Source organism: Bombus terrestris, chromosome 4, assembly GCF_910591885.1.
Source record: "Bombus terrestris chromosome 4, iyBomTerr1.2, whole genome shotgun sequence".
Taxonomy (NCBI): Eukaryota; Metazoa; Arthropoda; class Insecta; order Hymenoptera; family Apidae; genus Bombus; species Bombus terrestris.
The window spans coordinates 2,085,174-2,099,438 of NC_063272.1; the positions used below are offsets into that span (position 1 = coordinate 2,085,174).

At 41.0% G+C, this 14,265-nt stretch overlaps 1 protein-coding gene and 1 long non-coding RNA gene across 4 annotated transcripts in view; one reads left to right on the forward strand and one right to left on the reverse strand.

Annotated features, from left to right (window-relative positions):
• LOC125384871 overlaps positions 1 to 14,262 on the reverse strand; it is a 33,575-nt gene extending 19,313 nt beyond the window's left edge. Inside the window, exon 1 of one of the 3 annotated variants that reach the window (XR_007223706.1) lies at positions 14,092 to 14,251. Coding sequence is in view for 1 of the 3 variants with exons in the window: in XM_048404959.1 (XP_048260916.1) it covers positions 14,092 to 14,110 (19 nt within the window). In the remaining 2 variants the exon portion in view is untranslated. Of the gene's footprint in view, positions 1 to 14,091 lie in introns of all 3 variants that reach the window. The other 2 variants (XM_048404959.1, XM_048404957.1) reach the window with 2 other exon arrangements.
• On the forward strand, positions 4,710 to 13,540 carry LOC125384875. Its single transcript, XR_007223712.1, has 4 exons — positions 4,710 to 4,769; positions 4,848 to 5,156; positions 13,127 to 13,260; positions 13,376 to 13,540. It is a non-coding gene; the product is annotated as an uncharacterized LOC125384875 (long non-coding RNA).
• Positions 14,263 to 14,265: the final 3 nt, after the last annotated feature.

The window sequence follows — 14,265 nt, forward strand, 5'->3', positions numbered from 1 at the left end:
AGGATGTAGCTCGGCCTGGATCTTACCCGAGCTTGCCTTCGAAACTCTACAGGCATGACAGTTCTCTACGAATTTGCGAACGTACTTCGCCATTCCTTCGAACCAGTAATACTCGTACAGCTTCTCGAGCGTCTTATCCCAACCCAAGTGCATAATCGACTGATGCACATGGTTGATAACGGACCATCTAAAGCCTCTCGGGACAATGGGCAAGCAGAGGGTTCTACCCCTCCGCTGCACTTTGCGATAGAGGATACCTGAGCGCAACTCATAGGTATTCGCGATATCTTCCGCGAGCTCGTCGTTTCGTAGTTTGCGGGTAGTTTCTATAATTTGCGGGTCGCGACGCTGTTCGGCCAGTAGCCAGTCTTCCGATATTTCGGCCAAGTTAATTTCTTTCTCCACAATTTTGTCAATTTTACGGTGGCCTAAGTCTACGGGATTTCGCGAGAAGAAATCTACGTGGGACATCCTCTTCCCTTCTCGGTACATAATGTCGAAGGTGAAAGTCTGCAAGTAAGCCCACCACCTGTGGACTCTGTCGTTCAAATGCGCTTTGTTACTTGACGCTTTCAGCGAATTGCAATCCGTAACAACAAGAAATTCTCGTCCATGTAGGTAGTGACGGAAATGCTTGATGGCGTTTACGACTGCTAACGTTTCTAGTTCGTAGGAATGATATCTAGATTCCGCGGGGGTAGTTCTTTTGCTGTAGTACTCGATTACTCTATTTTTACCTTCGACTTTATGCATCAAGATCGCTCCGTAGCCCTCCGAGCTGGCGTCGGTATGTAGCTCAATTGGGTAATTAGGGTCGAATATCATTAGTACCGGCGCGTCGGTCAGGACGGAAACTACCTGTTGTCTGATTTTCTCGTGCCTATCTGACCATGTTATGTTTTTGCTACCTGAGGTGAGCGCATACAGGGGTTTCATCATCTGCGAGAATTTAGGGACGAACCTACGGAAATACGAAGCTAACCCAATGAATTGTCTGAGCTGAGTGACGGTCGTTGGCGCGGGTAAGGAACTTAAGGCGTGTATTTTACCCGGGTTGGGGCGAACTTCTCCGTTATGGATTATATATCCCAAGTAAAGTACCGTTGTTTTCAGAAAAGAGCATTTCGCGAAGTTGAACGAAAATCCGGCTTTCACAAGAGTATCTAGTACGGTGTTCAACCTTTCTAGAGCTTGATCTATCGAGTCGGCAATAACTAAGACGTCATCTAAATAAACGACGACGTAAGAATACGCAAGGTCGCCTAAGGCGTTAAAGATGGCCCTCTGAAAAACGGACGGTGCATTTTTCAATCCGAACGGCATCGTTACATACTCATATTGTCCGTCGGGTGTAACGAACGCGGTATACTCCGTTGAATTGGGATGTATGGGGATTTGGTGGAACCCGCTGGCCATATCCAGGCTAATGAAGTATTTCGCGTTCTGCAATCTCGCAATTTGGTCAGCGATAAGGGGTAGGGGATACCGATCCGCAACCGTATTTTTATTTAGCGCTCGGAAGTCTACGCACAGTCTATCCGAGCCGTCCTTCTTCTTCACGAGCAACATAGGACTTGCGAACGGTGACTTACTAGGTCTTATAATGTTTGCTTTAATTAGTTCGCTAATTCTCTCCCGCACGGTTTTCCGCTCTTCCTCGCTAAGTCTGTAAGGACTTCTTTGGACGGTGACGTTAGGGTCGATTAGTCGTATCTCTAGCTGGCCCGTAGTTACACGAGTACGTGGGAAACCCGTGATGAATGAGTTTTTAAACCTTTCGAGAATGGAAATTAACCGGCCCTTATCGTTACCAAGTACCTCGGTGTCTACTTCACCGAGATCGATCTCGTTTTCGACGGTCCTATTACAGGCGTTAACTATTTTCGTTTTGCAAATGTTGAGACTGTCGCGCGTAATATGTACATCGAAGCCTTGGCTCAAAATTTCGCGACCAATCATGATATCGTATTTTAAGTGGCTATCGGGGAGGACGTGAAAAGTTATCTCGAGCGCAAAACCGTTGATGCATACGGTGGACAAAATCTGCGACGTACTCTTAACGCATGTATTCCCTATCCCTCGCATTACTACTACGTCGGCCGTTCGTATGCCGGGAAATTTCGGGGCAACGGACTCCTTAATCAACGAGCATTCGGCCCCAGAATCGAAACAAAATGGGAACGACTCACCCTGGAGGCTTAATTTACCGGTTGGGGCCTCCACCACGCAGAATTCGACTCGACGTTCCTGGCCGTTGCTGTCTCCTCTCTCTTTCCGCAGCGGGCAACCAGAGGCGATGTGTCCTTCCGCTTGACACTTGAAGCAAACCGGCTTGGACGATGTAGCTTGTCGGCCTCCTTCTGGACGTCGTATCTTCCGTTTCTCGGTCCGCACCTTCTTGCGGCACTCCGCCACTTCATGCCCAAAGGCACCGCAGTAGAGGCACTTGTTCCGGGGGTCGGACAGCTTGTGTCGTTTGGTTTCGGGGCTAGATGGTGTATTGCTTGTCGCCGGCCTCTTCTCGTGAGCGAAGACTCTTATTTCGTTTAAAAATTGGTCCTTGGTCTTGATATCCTTCTCGAGTGCCACTCGTTCGATACGCCGGTCGACTGACTTCACTCGATAAAAGGCGATAGCATTGAATAATTCCGGCAAGGTTATATGTTGCCACTTCATCTCTATGAGGGAACGGACGCGAGCGGCGAAAGCCGCCGTGTTTTCGCCCTTCTGTGGTTGTTCGTTAAGTATCTTCATTAGTGTCGAGGTTGCTGTATCCTTACCACCAAAACGCGTCGTAAAAAGTTCCGTAAACGCTGGCCAAGTGAGGCCTTCGTCGAACACTCCCTGCGAAAACCAATTTGCTGCGGAACCCTTCAGAGCACTGCTCAAAGCGGTGGCTAGCGAACGGTCTTGTAGGGGGTGGTCCTTCATAATCAGACCAGCAGTGGTACACCATGCGACTGGATCGGCGCCCGGGATGTCGGGGTTAAAGTCCGGTAGCACAGTTTTGGTAGGTTCCGCACTCGGCTTCAAATTCAGCTCCTCCACTAGGCCACGCAAAATGGCCCTCATTCCGTTCACCGTCATAACCGTTCCGAATCCCACTTCTGATGTCGGATTGAAGTCAGGATTAAGGAGATGGGCGTTTAATGAATTTTCATTAGAATTAGCCATTGTCGTGATACAACGAAGAGTTTATTAGCACAGGCTTATTAACAAGATTAAGCACTCGTAGCACTAGTGATAATGACCTTAGGTTCAAACGAATCCGCGGTCACGGGATGATAAACGTATGTTATCGCACAGTTCAAGTCTAACTCTTTGTTAACTAGACGTGAGGTATTCACTGGTTATAAGATAGTACTGTCACTCGTCAATGAGATCACACGAAAGAATGACTCTCCGTCTCGACGATGTCGTCGAGGAAAACTATATTGGGTGGGTCTAAGGATATGAGATCCTCGGATTCGTCAAAGAAAGCTTTCGCTCCAAAGGTGAGGGAAATTAGCGCTGTTGCTAATTGGTCAATCTCCATATCCTCCTTGAGAGGAGGTTGTTGACGGGGGGCATCGTTCGTGGAAGATAGGTTTCTCCTATCTTCCCGTAGTTGCAACAAAGACTGCTTGTCTATATGAAGGACTTTGCTTGACTAAATCTTAAGATTTATTGCGGGTCCTCGCGTTAGCTAAACATATACTGCGGAGGTATGTTGACATCTGGAGATCATCTTACCCGGAGGATAGAATGTGCATGTGGCGAGCCACGGGACAGAAACCATTGAAATATTTACTGCTGCGTGTCGCTGCGACTATTTCTTTTAAGGAGAGGTATAGAGTTACTTCATGCCTTTGTTAGACAAAACGTTCATCCCTTGACCGCGGCTACGTTCGGCGACCGGTTGTCACCTCGAGCCCGAGCTCACTATCATAAATTTCGAATAAGTACAGTCGGATCGAATTACAACAGTTTCTTAGTGCGGCTATGATGAAATCTGGGTTACAGCGCTAAAGGGGTCCTCCCACCGCTCCAAAGGGGAGGCTCCGGTGTTCTTTCATCTCCGACATATATATATATAGAGAGAGAGAGAATGTTACAAGGAAGTAATCTAAAACTTTGTAAATTTGTAGTACATGTTTAATGAGAGAAGTATAAAATATCTGATAAGCGTAGATCCAAAAATTAATCCTATTTATTTGATTTACCGTACTTTTTATTTAACATTTAAATCGAACGTTTAAATCGAACCCTCGATAGAATAGATAGAATAAACGTGTCCAATAAAATAATCTCCTCCATTATCTGATTTGAATTCAACGAATTTTTTTTTATGAATACACATAGAGAGAAATCTACCTATTGTGGACACACGTACAAATCAATAAATAATGCATGTCGTGGAATATCGGCTACAGAAGGAATAAATAGAGAATTATGTATTATCCACAGATGGCAGTTATACAGTGACTACGAAAGGTATTTAAATAATATGAATATAAATACATGATACATGTATTAAACTTGGTATTATTTAATGGTACTTTCATACGATTATAAGGATTTGATTTGAAATATAAAAGCTGATAGGAAAACGGTTCATTGGAAAATATGGACACGCGCAAATATTTTCTCGTGCCCGCAGTATATTAAAACAGAAAGTCAAATGAAATATTTCTTATCAATGGCGAAGGATATTTTTCTCTTCTTCTTGACCCAGCAATTGGATTTCATCAATATTATATAACGTTGATTAAAATTTCCTTTTCTCTCGAGTGAGTACTATAAGATCACAAAATGACATAGATCTTTTCTTTGCAACTTGCTGAATATAAAACTGCGTCCTTTTACAGGCAACCATGTATATTCCAAGCGTGATGAAGGGATTAGATCATCGTATCGTAAATTATGCTTACTTCCAACCCCAAAGGCAGACTTTCTATGTGCTTGTCTCTTTGCTTCGAGGGCCAGCGAACTCTTCACTCTATATGACAGAAACAGCCTAGAATCCAGGGGGAAATTTGAAAGTCAATCAAGGAAGGAACTGCAAGATGGACAGAGCAAGGTCTCGTAGAAATGTATGAGATTCGTTTCTCGCAAATTACGAGATACGGAAACGTTTAAAGTCATCTACAGGCGGAAATCTGTTCAAGACAGTCGCGGTAATGTTTCGACGTTATATGTCATTCGTTAAGCCAGCTATTATTTAAATATGTTCTTTGAAATTAAGTAAAATCAAAGTAGCTGAAAAAGTACAGCTGATAAAATTACGTTCAAAACGTGAATGAACAATAATTTTTACTTTCGTTACGCTGTTGTTATCGATTATCCATTATTTCTTATGGCAAGAAATGGGAACGTGCTTAATTTACGATAAAAACGAGAAACAATACGTAAAATATTTTTCACGATAAATTATTTTCATATTGTTTGAAATAATTTTACGCTTCCGCGATATAAGTGGCGAATGTAATTGAACAAGAATCATTTTTGATAAATGTAACAGATATATACCGTATATATATGTCGGAGATGGAAAAGCACCGGAACCTCTCCTTGGATTCTCGGGAATACCGTAATGTCGTAATTTAGATTAAACAAATGTCGCTCCGATTGTTCGAGGTTTATGATAGTGAGCTTGGGCTCGAGGCGACAACCAGTCGCCGAACGTAGCCGCGGTCAAGGGATGAACGTTTTGTCTAACAAAGGCATGAAGTAACCCTATAGCTATCTTTAAAAGAAATACTTAGGACGGGGCACGACTGTAAGCGTTTCAACGATTTCTGTCCCGTGGCTCGCCACACGCAGACTCTATTCTTTGAGTAAGATGATTACCAGATGTCGACGCGTCTCCACAGTACATGTTCAGCTAGCCCGAGGACCCGCTATAAATCTTAAGATCTGTTTAACTAAAGTCCTTCAAACCGATAAACAGTCCTCGTCCCAACTACGAGAAAATAGGAGAAATCTATTTTTCTCACCAACGACGCTTCCTCTTCTCGAACTTTCTCTTAAGGGCGCCTAGCACCCTTCCCTAACCACCAACATGGAAATTGACCAATTAACAGTAACGCCGATTTCCCTCACTTTCCGAATGAAGGCTTTTCTCCACGAATCCGATGATTTCGTGCCCTTAGGCACACCCGTCATAGTTTTCCTCGACAGCGTTACCGTGATGGAGAACCACACTCCGGTACGATCTCGACGACGATTCAAGTAACTCTCGGATACGTAGTGATTGCCCCACGCATTAACATTGAGTACAACTTAGACGCTAAAGAAGCGTAGAGTTCGTCATCCCGTTGACCGTGGATTCGTTATTGAGCCTAGGATCATTGTCATTAGCTTCTCGAGTATCAATTTATCGCGATTACTTGTCCAATTCCAACATGGTCATGTTTGCACTAGTAAATATCTCCTCTATTACATAGTGATCACGTCTAGTGTCAATAGGAATTCGTTTACGCCCTTAACCCTAACTCTAATCGTAACGCCAACCCGACATCAGAAGTGGGATCAGTGCCGATTATAACAGTGTTAGAACTTACGACCATCGTGCGCGAGTAACCCAGTCGCTAGTGCAAAATCGAGTGTGAAACCTAACAAGTTTTCGCTACCACGTTTTAACCCTTAAAATCGCACGTTCCGACCCCGCTGCACGGGGCGCAACTGTCAACCTGATTATGAAAGAAAACCATAATTTCAATAACGAGTGGCGAGTCGACTTCTACGTACTGGAAGCATCATCGGGTAGATCAAGTCATCTGGGTGAGTCGTTTCCATTTTACTCCGATTCGGGAGCCGAGCGTTCACTAATTAAAGAGTCCGTGGCCTCGAGATTTCTGGCAAAAGAATGACTGACATATTAGTAATGCGAGGGGCAGGAAATACTTGTATTAAACATACGCCTCCCATTTGTTCATCGTGTGTATTAATGATTTTTGCATCGAAGATAATTTCTCATGTCCTTGCTGATAGTTATCTAAAATATGATATCGCGATTAGTTGCGGAACTCTAAGTCTGGGTTTTGACGTAACATTACACAAAATAGCCTCGCTATGTGTAAAACAAAAATAATTAATGTCTGTAATGAAACCACTGCAAACGAGATTGTCGTTAATGAAGCTGAAACTGATGTACATGGTAATAATAAAAGTCGATCAATTTCTCTTCTCGACAAATTCAAAGATTCATTCGTTACGGATTCCCTACGTATTCGCGTAAATACAGGCTGGTTAGAAATACGATTAATTGATCCTAACATCACCGTATGAGGAAGTCCTTATAGATTTAGTGAGGAGGACCGAAGAGCGGTACGTGAGAAAATAAGCGTTTTAATTAAAGCAAAGAACATAAGGCCTAGTAATTCGCCATTCGCGAGCCCTACGTAACTCGTGAAGAGAAAAGCGGCTCAGATATATTACGAGTGGATCCCCGAGAACTAAATCAAAGTACCGTCGCGGATCGGTACCCTTTACTCCTTATTGCGGATCAAGTCGCGAGATTGCAAGAGGCGAGATATTTTATTAGCCTGGATATGGCCAGCGGGTTTCACCAAATTCCTACTTATCCTAATTCAGCGGAGTATACAGCGTTCGTTACTCCCGACAGACAATATGAGTAGATAACGATGCCGTTGAACTGAAAAAATTGCGCCGTCCGTCTTTCGGAGGGCCATTCGCAAGGCCCTAGGCAACCTCGCTCATTCGTACGTTGTTATTTATTTCGATAACGTTCTAATTATTGCCGACTCGATAGATCAAGCTTTAGGAAGATTGAACACCGTATTAGATACCCTCGTAAAAGCAGGATTCTCTGTTAACATTGCGAACTGTTCCTTTTCTAAAGACATCGGTGCTCTATTTGAGATATGTAATTCATAACGAAGAAGTTCGTCCGAACCCGGGTAAAATACACACCTTAAGCTCTTTACCTGTGCCAACAGCCGTCACACAGTCCAGGCAGTTCATAGGGTTAGCTTCGTACTTCCGAAAGTTCATCCCTAAATTCTCACAGGTGATGAAACCCCTGTATGCGCTCATCTCAAATAACAGAAATATAACTTGGACAGATAGGCACGAGAAAATAAGACAACAGGCAGTTTCCGCCCTGACCGACGCGCCGGTGTTAATGATATTCGACCCCAATTACCCGATAGAACTACATACTGACGCTAGCTCGGAGAGTTACGGGGCGATTTTGACGCATCAAGTCGAAGGTAAAGGCAAAGCAATAGAGTATTACAGCAAAAGAACTACCCTCACAGAATCTAGGTATAATTCCTACGAACTAGAGACGTTAGCAGTCGTAAACGCAGTCGAGCGTTTCCGTCACTATCTACATGGATGGGAATTTCTTGTTGTCACGGATTGCGACTCGTCGAAAGCGTCGAGTAATAAAGTACATTTAAATGACAGGGACCATCGGTGATGGGCCTACTTGCAGACTTTTGTTTTTGACATTATGTATCTGGAAAGTAAACGGACAGCCCACGTAGATTTCTTCTCGCGAAACCCCGTAGATTTAGACCACCGTAAAATTGATAAAATTGCGGAGAAAGAAATCAATCTGGCCGAAATATCGGAATACTAGCTGTTAGCCGAACAACGTCGTGATTCTCAAACCTTGGGAATCGTCAAGAAATTGCAAAACGATGAGCTCGCGGAAGACATCGCGAATACATACGAATTACGGTCCGGTACTCTTTACCGTAGGATACAAAGAAAAGGCAGGACTCTTTGTTTACCTATAGTCCTAAGAGGTTTTAGATAGTCTGTTATTAACCATGTGCACCAGTCAATTATGCACTTAGGTTGGGAGAAAACGCTCGAGAGACTGTACGAGTATTACTGGTTCGAAGGGATGGCGAAGTACGTTCGCCGATTCATTGAGAACTGTCATGCTTGTCAAGTCTCGAAAGCTAGTTCAGGTAAGATACAAGCCGAACTACGTCCTATACCTAAGACCAGCATACCCTGGCATACGGTCCACATGGACATAACAGGCAAGTTGAGTGGTAAAAGCGATTCAAAGGAGTACGTCATTGTTTTGATCGATGTGTTCACTAAATTCGTATACCTGCATCGTACTCGTAAGATAGATTTCCGTAACACCATTAAAGCGCTTAAACCCGCTATATTTTATTCGGAAGTCCCTGCCGGATAGTAGCAGATCAGGAAAGATGTCCTAAGGGTAATAAATTTCGAGAATTCTGCGAAAGCAAACGAATTAAAGTTCACTCGATAGCGACCGATGATAGAGTCAATAGACAGGTAGAGCGTGTTATGCGTACATTGAAAATACGTTCACGACAGTAGAAACGACCGGGCGGCCGCGGCAAGACGCGATTGGGGAAATACAGCTAGCGTTGAACTGCACCACCAACCGCGTGACTAATTCGAGCCCTTTACAACTACTAATCGGTAGAACAGCGAGACCGTACGACCTATTGCTACCCGACAATATCAAAGAAAAGGAAGTCGATATCCCTGATGTAAGACAGCAGGCTGTGTAGAACATAGAGAGTAAAGCCCAGTACAGCAAAAAAAGATTTGATAGAAACAAAGCTAAAGTGGTTAGGTTTAACCTCGGCGATTTCGTACCACGCAAAAACGAGAAAAGAAACCAAACCAAGCTAGAGCCAAAATTCAAGGGTCCATTCGTAATAACCGAGATTTTGGAAGGAGATAGGTATATTTTAAAAACGCTAGACGGCAAACGATCGTATAAAGACAGTCACGACAGATTAAGGAAAATGCCGGACAGTCGCGTTCCCGCTGAGTTGGACGTCGATAGTGACGGCAATAACAGTGACCACGACGACATGAGCACCTCGATCTCGGAAGATCCTTAGCACAAAGACCGTAGCACCTTACGGAGTACGTTATGAAGCTCGGTAAAGGGGCAAGTGATGTGTTCACGCGCACCATGAGCTATAGAGTTATGAAGCTTGGTAAAGGGGCAAGTGATGTGTTCACGCGCACCATGAGCTATAGTGTTATGAAGCTCGACTAAGGGGCAAGTGATGTGTTCACGCGCACCATGAGCTATAGTGTTACGAAGTTTGGTGCGGTCGTGCGATCTAGAAAAACGAGATCCATTGGGGTGCGAAATCGAGACTGGTCCATTTCGCCGTTATGACCCGACTGATAACCCACAGGATGCAACTAGCACTTCCAATTACTCCTAATTACAACGTTACTAATTCATGTTCTCTTCTATTCCTTTTGTTGTCAAACCTCCGAACAAAATTTTGTTGTTACACTGGACCCTCAGCTTATTTAGACATTAAGTTAAATTGTAGACATGCTAATTGTACCGAACCTAATGTTAGGAAGACTCAATCTTATAGTTGCACCCGAGGACGTGTGATAGTCAGAATGGCCGTGTCGGAGATGGAAAAGCACCGGAACCTCTCCTTGGATTCTCGGGAATACCGTAATGTCGTAATTTAGATTAAACAAATGTCGCTCCGATTGTTCGAGGTTTATGATAGTGAGCTTGGGCTCGAGGCGACAACCAGTCGCCGAACGTAGCCGCGGTCAAGGGATGAACGTTTTGTCTAACAAAGGCATGAAGTAACCCTATAGCTATCTTTAAAAGAAATACTTAGGACGGGGCACGACTGTAAGCGTTTCAACGATTTCTGTCCCGTGGCTCGCCACACGCAGACTCTATTCTTTGAGTAAGATGATTACCAGATGTCGACGCGTCTCCACAGTACATGTTCAGCTAGCCCGAGGACCCGCTATAAATCTTAAGATCTGTTTAACTAAAGTCCTTCAAACCGATAAACAGTCCTCGTCCCAACTACGAGAAAATAGGAGAAATCTATTTTTCTCACCAACGACGCTTCCTCTTCTCGAACTTTCTCTTAAGGGCGCCTAGCACCCTTCCCTAACCACCAACATGGAAATTGACCAATTAACAGTAACGCCGATTTCCCTCACTTTCCGAATGAAGGCTTTTCTCCACGAATCCGATGATTTCGTGCCCTTAGGCACACCCGTCATAGTTTTCCTCGACAGCGTTACCGTGATGGAGAACCACACTCCGGTACGATCTCGACGACGATTCAAGTAACTCTCGGATACGTAGTGATTGCCCCACGCATTAACATTGAGTACAACTTAGACGCTAAAGAAGCGTAGAGTTCGTCATCCCGTTGACCGTGGATTCGTTATTGAGCCTAGGATCATTGTCATTAGCTTCTCGAGTATCAATTTATCGCGATTACTTGTCCAATTCCAACATGGTCATGTTTGCACTAGTAAATATCTCCTCTATTGCATAGTGATCACGTCTAGTGTCAATAGGAATTCGTTTACGCCCTTAACCCTAACTCTAATCGTAACGCCAACCCGACATATATATGCAAAATATATTGTAACGTGTTAATTCATAAAGTTACGTAAAATTATTGGAAATCTATGTGGTATGTTTAAATGTAGGTATGTTTAAATATTTCATTCATGTTTTTATTCCATTGAATTGCAAGTTATATAAAATCATTTCATTAATAGTATAGTTCAATGATATAAGAATTGCGAATTAAGAATATTGTTTATTAGTGATATAAATAATTAAATTAGTAATAATGTATACTTAACACGTTCTTGTATTTTGTTATTAAGGTAGAGTTAAATGGTTAAAGAATTAAAATTATTTCAATCTCAATCCCATGTTTTAGAAGGGAAAACTATAATTTTTGTTCTTAAAACATATCATCCCCTAATAGTCTGCGTTCGAATCATGATTATTCTAAAAACCACTATGATTGTGTTATTGAAACAACGTCATCAACTAGTTTCTTAAAGTACGTAGATGCTATTGAAACAAACTACGTACATGCATAGTAAGTTTATATGAATATTAAACATAAGAAACTTGGTTTGACTTGATTTGGCTGAAATCAGCTTGTCGACGTGCATCATAGAAATAAGTCACGTCGATCAAAGTTGTAGCACAATATCTATTAGACTGTCATTAAAGTCATCCTTGGTACATTAATAGATGGTATCATACAGTTAAACGACATGTCATAATATTCTTTCATCTAAACCATAGTAGCAACAGACTGTTTCCTACAGACTAGAGGTATTTCATGGGACGATCATATAAATTCTTAAATACAATAATGTATAATACACATACATGAACCAAGTATAATACATACATGAACCAAGTCTGTAAGCATAATCTATAGACTATAATAAATAAGTGAAACATTTTGAATTCTGTATTAGATTTGAAGAAATCTCGAATAAATCAAAAGATATTAAATACTACAAAACTGTGAGCATTATTAAGGATTAGGATGTGATTTTTTGAAAGATATAAATATAATTTATGAATAGTTTCAAAGATGAAGGTGAAAGAAATCTGTAACAAGAATTAGTCCCTTAAGGAAACGTTAATTACTTTGTTACTGTAGAAACACTTGTGGATTCTTCGTTATAAAACTAACAATTATCTTTTATCTAAAGGATATGTTATAATACAAAGATCCTTAAAATTATTCGATGGAATATCCTATTGATATTAATGCTGATTACCTACTTTTTAACCTATCATTTACAAAGAACAGTTTATTTATCGAAGCTATAAACTTTTTTGTCCACTTCTGAGCTTTCATCGAAGATTTATGACGTACATGGTGCAATAATGCCTAATGCGATTCTCTTTAATATCCCATATTTCATACATTCTCGTACCGATTACACAAATTGTTTGAATTCAAGAAACATGAGATCACTATACCGGTATAAATTTGTTATTTACTTGATCTGAAATATCCTTTCAAGTTTGAAGTGAAAATGAAATTCTTTCAAATAATCTTTGACTTAAAGATGTTATTTATAGTTTCGCGTTTATCGATATTGATTCCCTAAATTTAACTGATTTTATATGTATATTTATTTTACGATTTAAGCATTACATGTTAGTTTAAGTATCATTTACATACCAGCTACTTGAAATCCATTTAATTTCATGTAACTTAACTAATTACAGAACAAGGTTTAACTTTTACGTTAACTAAGCTCAAAATGTCCATGAAGCATGACTTGTTTCTGGAAAGTCATTTAACTATTTTAACTAACGAAATGTATAACGAAAATTATCGATTTTCAGAACTTTATAATATAATGGAATCGTTTTACCAATATGCGGACAAACAACACAGTTTTCGTCTATGAATACGAAATAAAAAATTTAAATAAAAATTATATTAATCCTTTCGATACGAGTTGTTTTTAACATCGATGGTACGTATAAAGCAGTAAAGCATGTGCGTGACCTGAATACATTTCCGGTCTTTTTATAACGATTGTGAACAAATAATGTACAAATAACCTTCAAAACTATAACGTATGTTTCCAGATAAAGAAAATAATCACAGACTTCGCTGGATGCATAAGCATTCATAGACAACATCAATGGAATTTTTTCTGATGAATATGTACTTCTCCTGTAGGAAAGTATGAGATGACTCGTTTGTTTGTAAGAAATGTTCAAGAGCAGTTATGAAATCATTTACGGATTTCACTACGTTTTACATATTCGAAACTTTCCATCTTTGCATTTCTTTTCTGTCTCCCCTTTCTCATGGATACTTGAATACATGATTTTTTCAAATGTAATAAAAAAAAAAAAAAAAAAAAATGCTAATTCGTATATTACAAAACTTCACAAAAATAATCGTAAGAATCTGTTCTATTTTTCCTCGTATATTTCCTTGTTTGGAAAAAGGAATAATTTATGACTTGTAATTTGTAAAATTACGCTAATAATATCAGTTTACTTGTACGAGATGGCCACCATACACATATTTGTCACATTAGAAAATATAGACCTAACCCCAAACAGGAATATTACACATTACAAGTTAACGTACATATATATGTAGTATCTATTTACAAGTATCGCAGATTACCTCTTGAAAAGTAAGAAAACATAAAGACTAAAGTAAAGTTGTAAATCTAAACTACAGTTCAAATTATACAAGACATGTAAAGCTTCTCTTGAAACGTTAGGTGCGTACTTCGATATACAATATAAAGAAACATAGCCCGCGAAAAAAGTTATATAGTACATACCATACAGATCCCTCGCCATAACTTTGTCAATATGCGCAACGAAATCGGTAATTTTCGCGCCATCACTCAAACACCGTTTCTCTCGCTTTGGATAATTGAATCAAATCCAGATCGTCCATGTTTACAGCGAAGCAACATGTGATACCGCCAAAAGTGCTTTCCACCCCCTCGCAT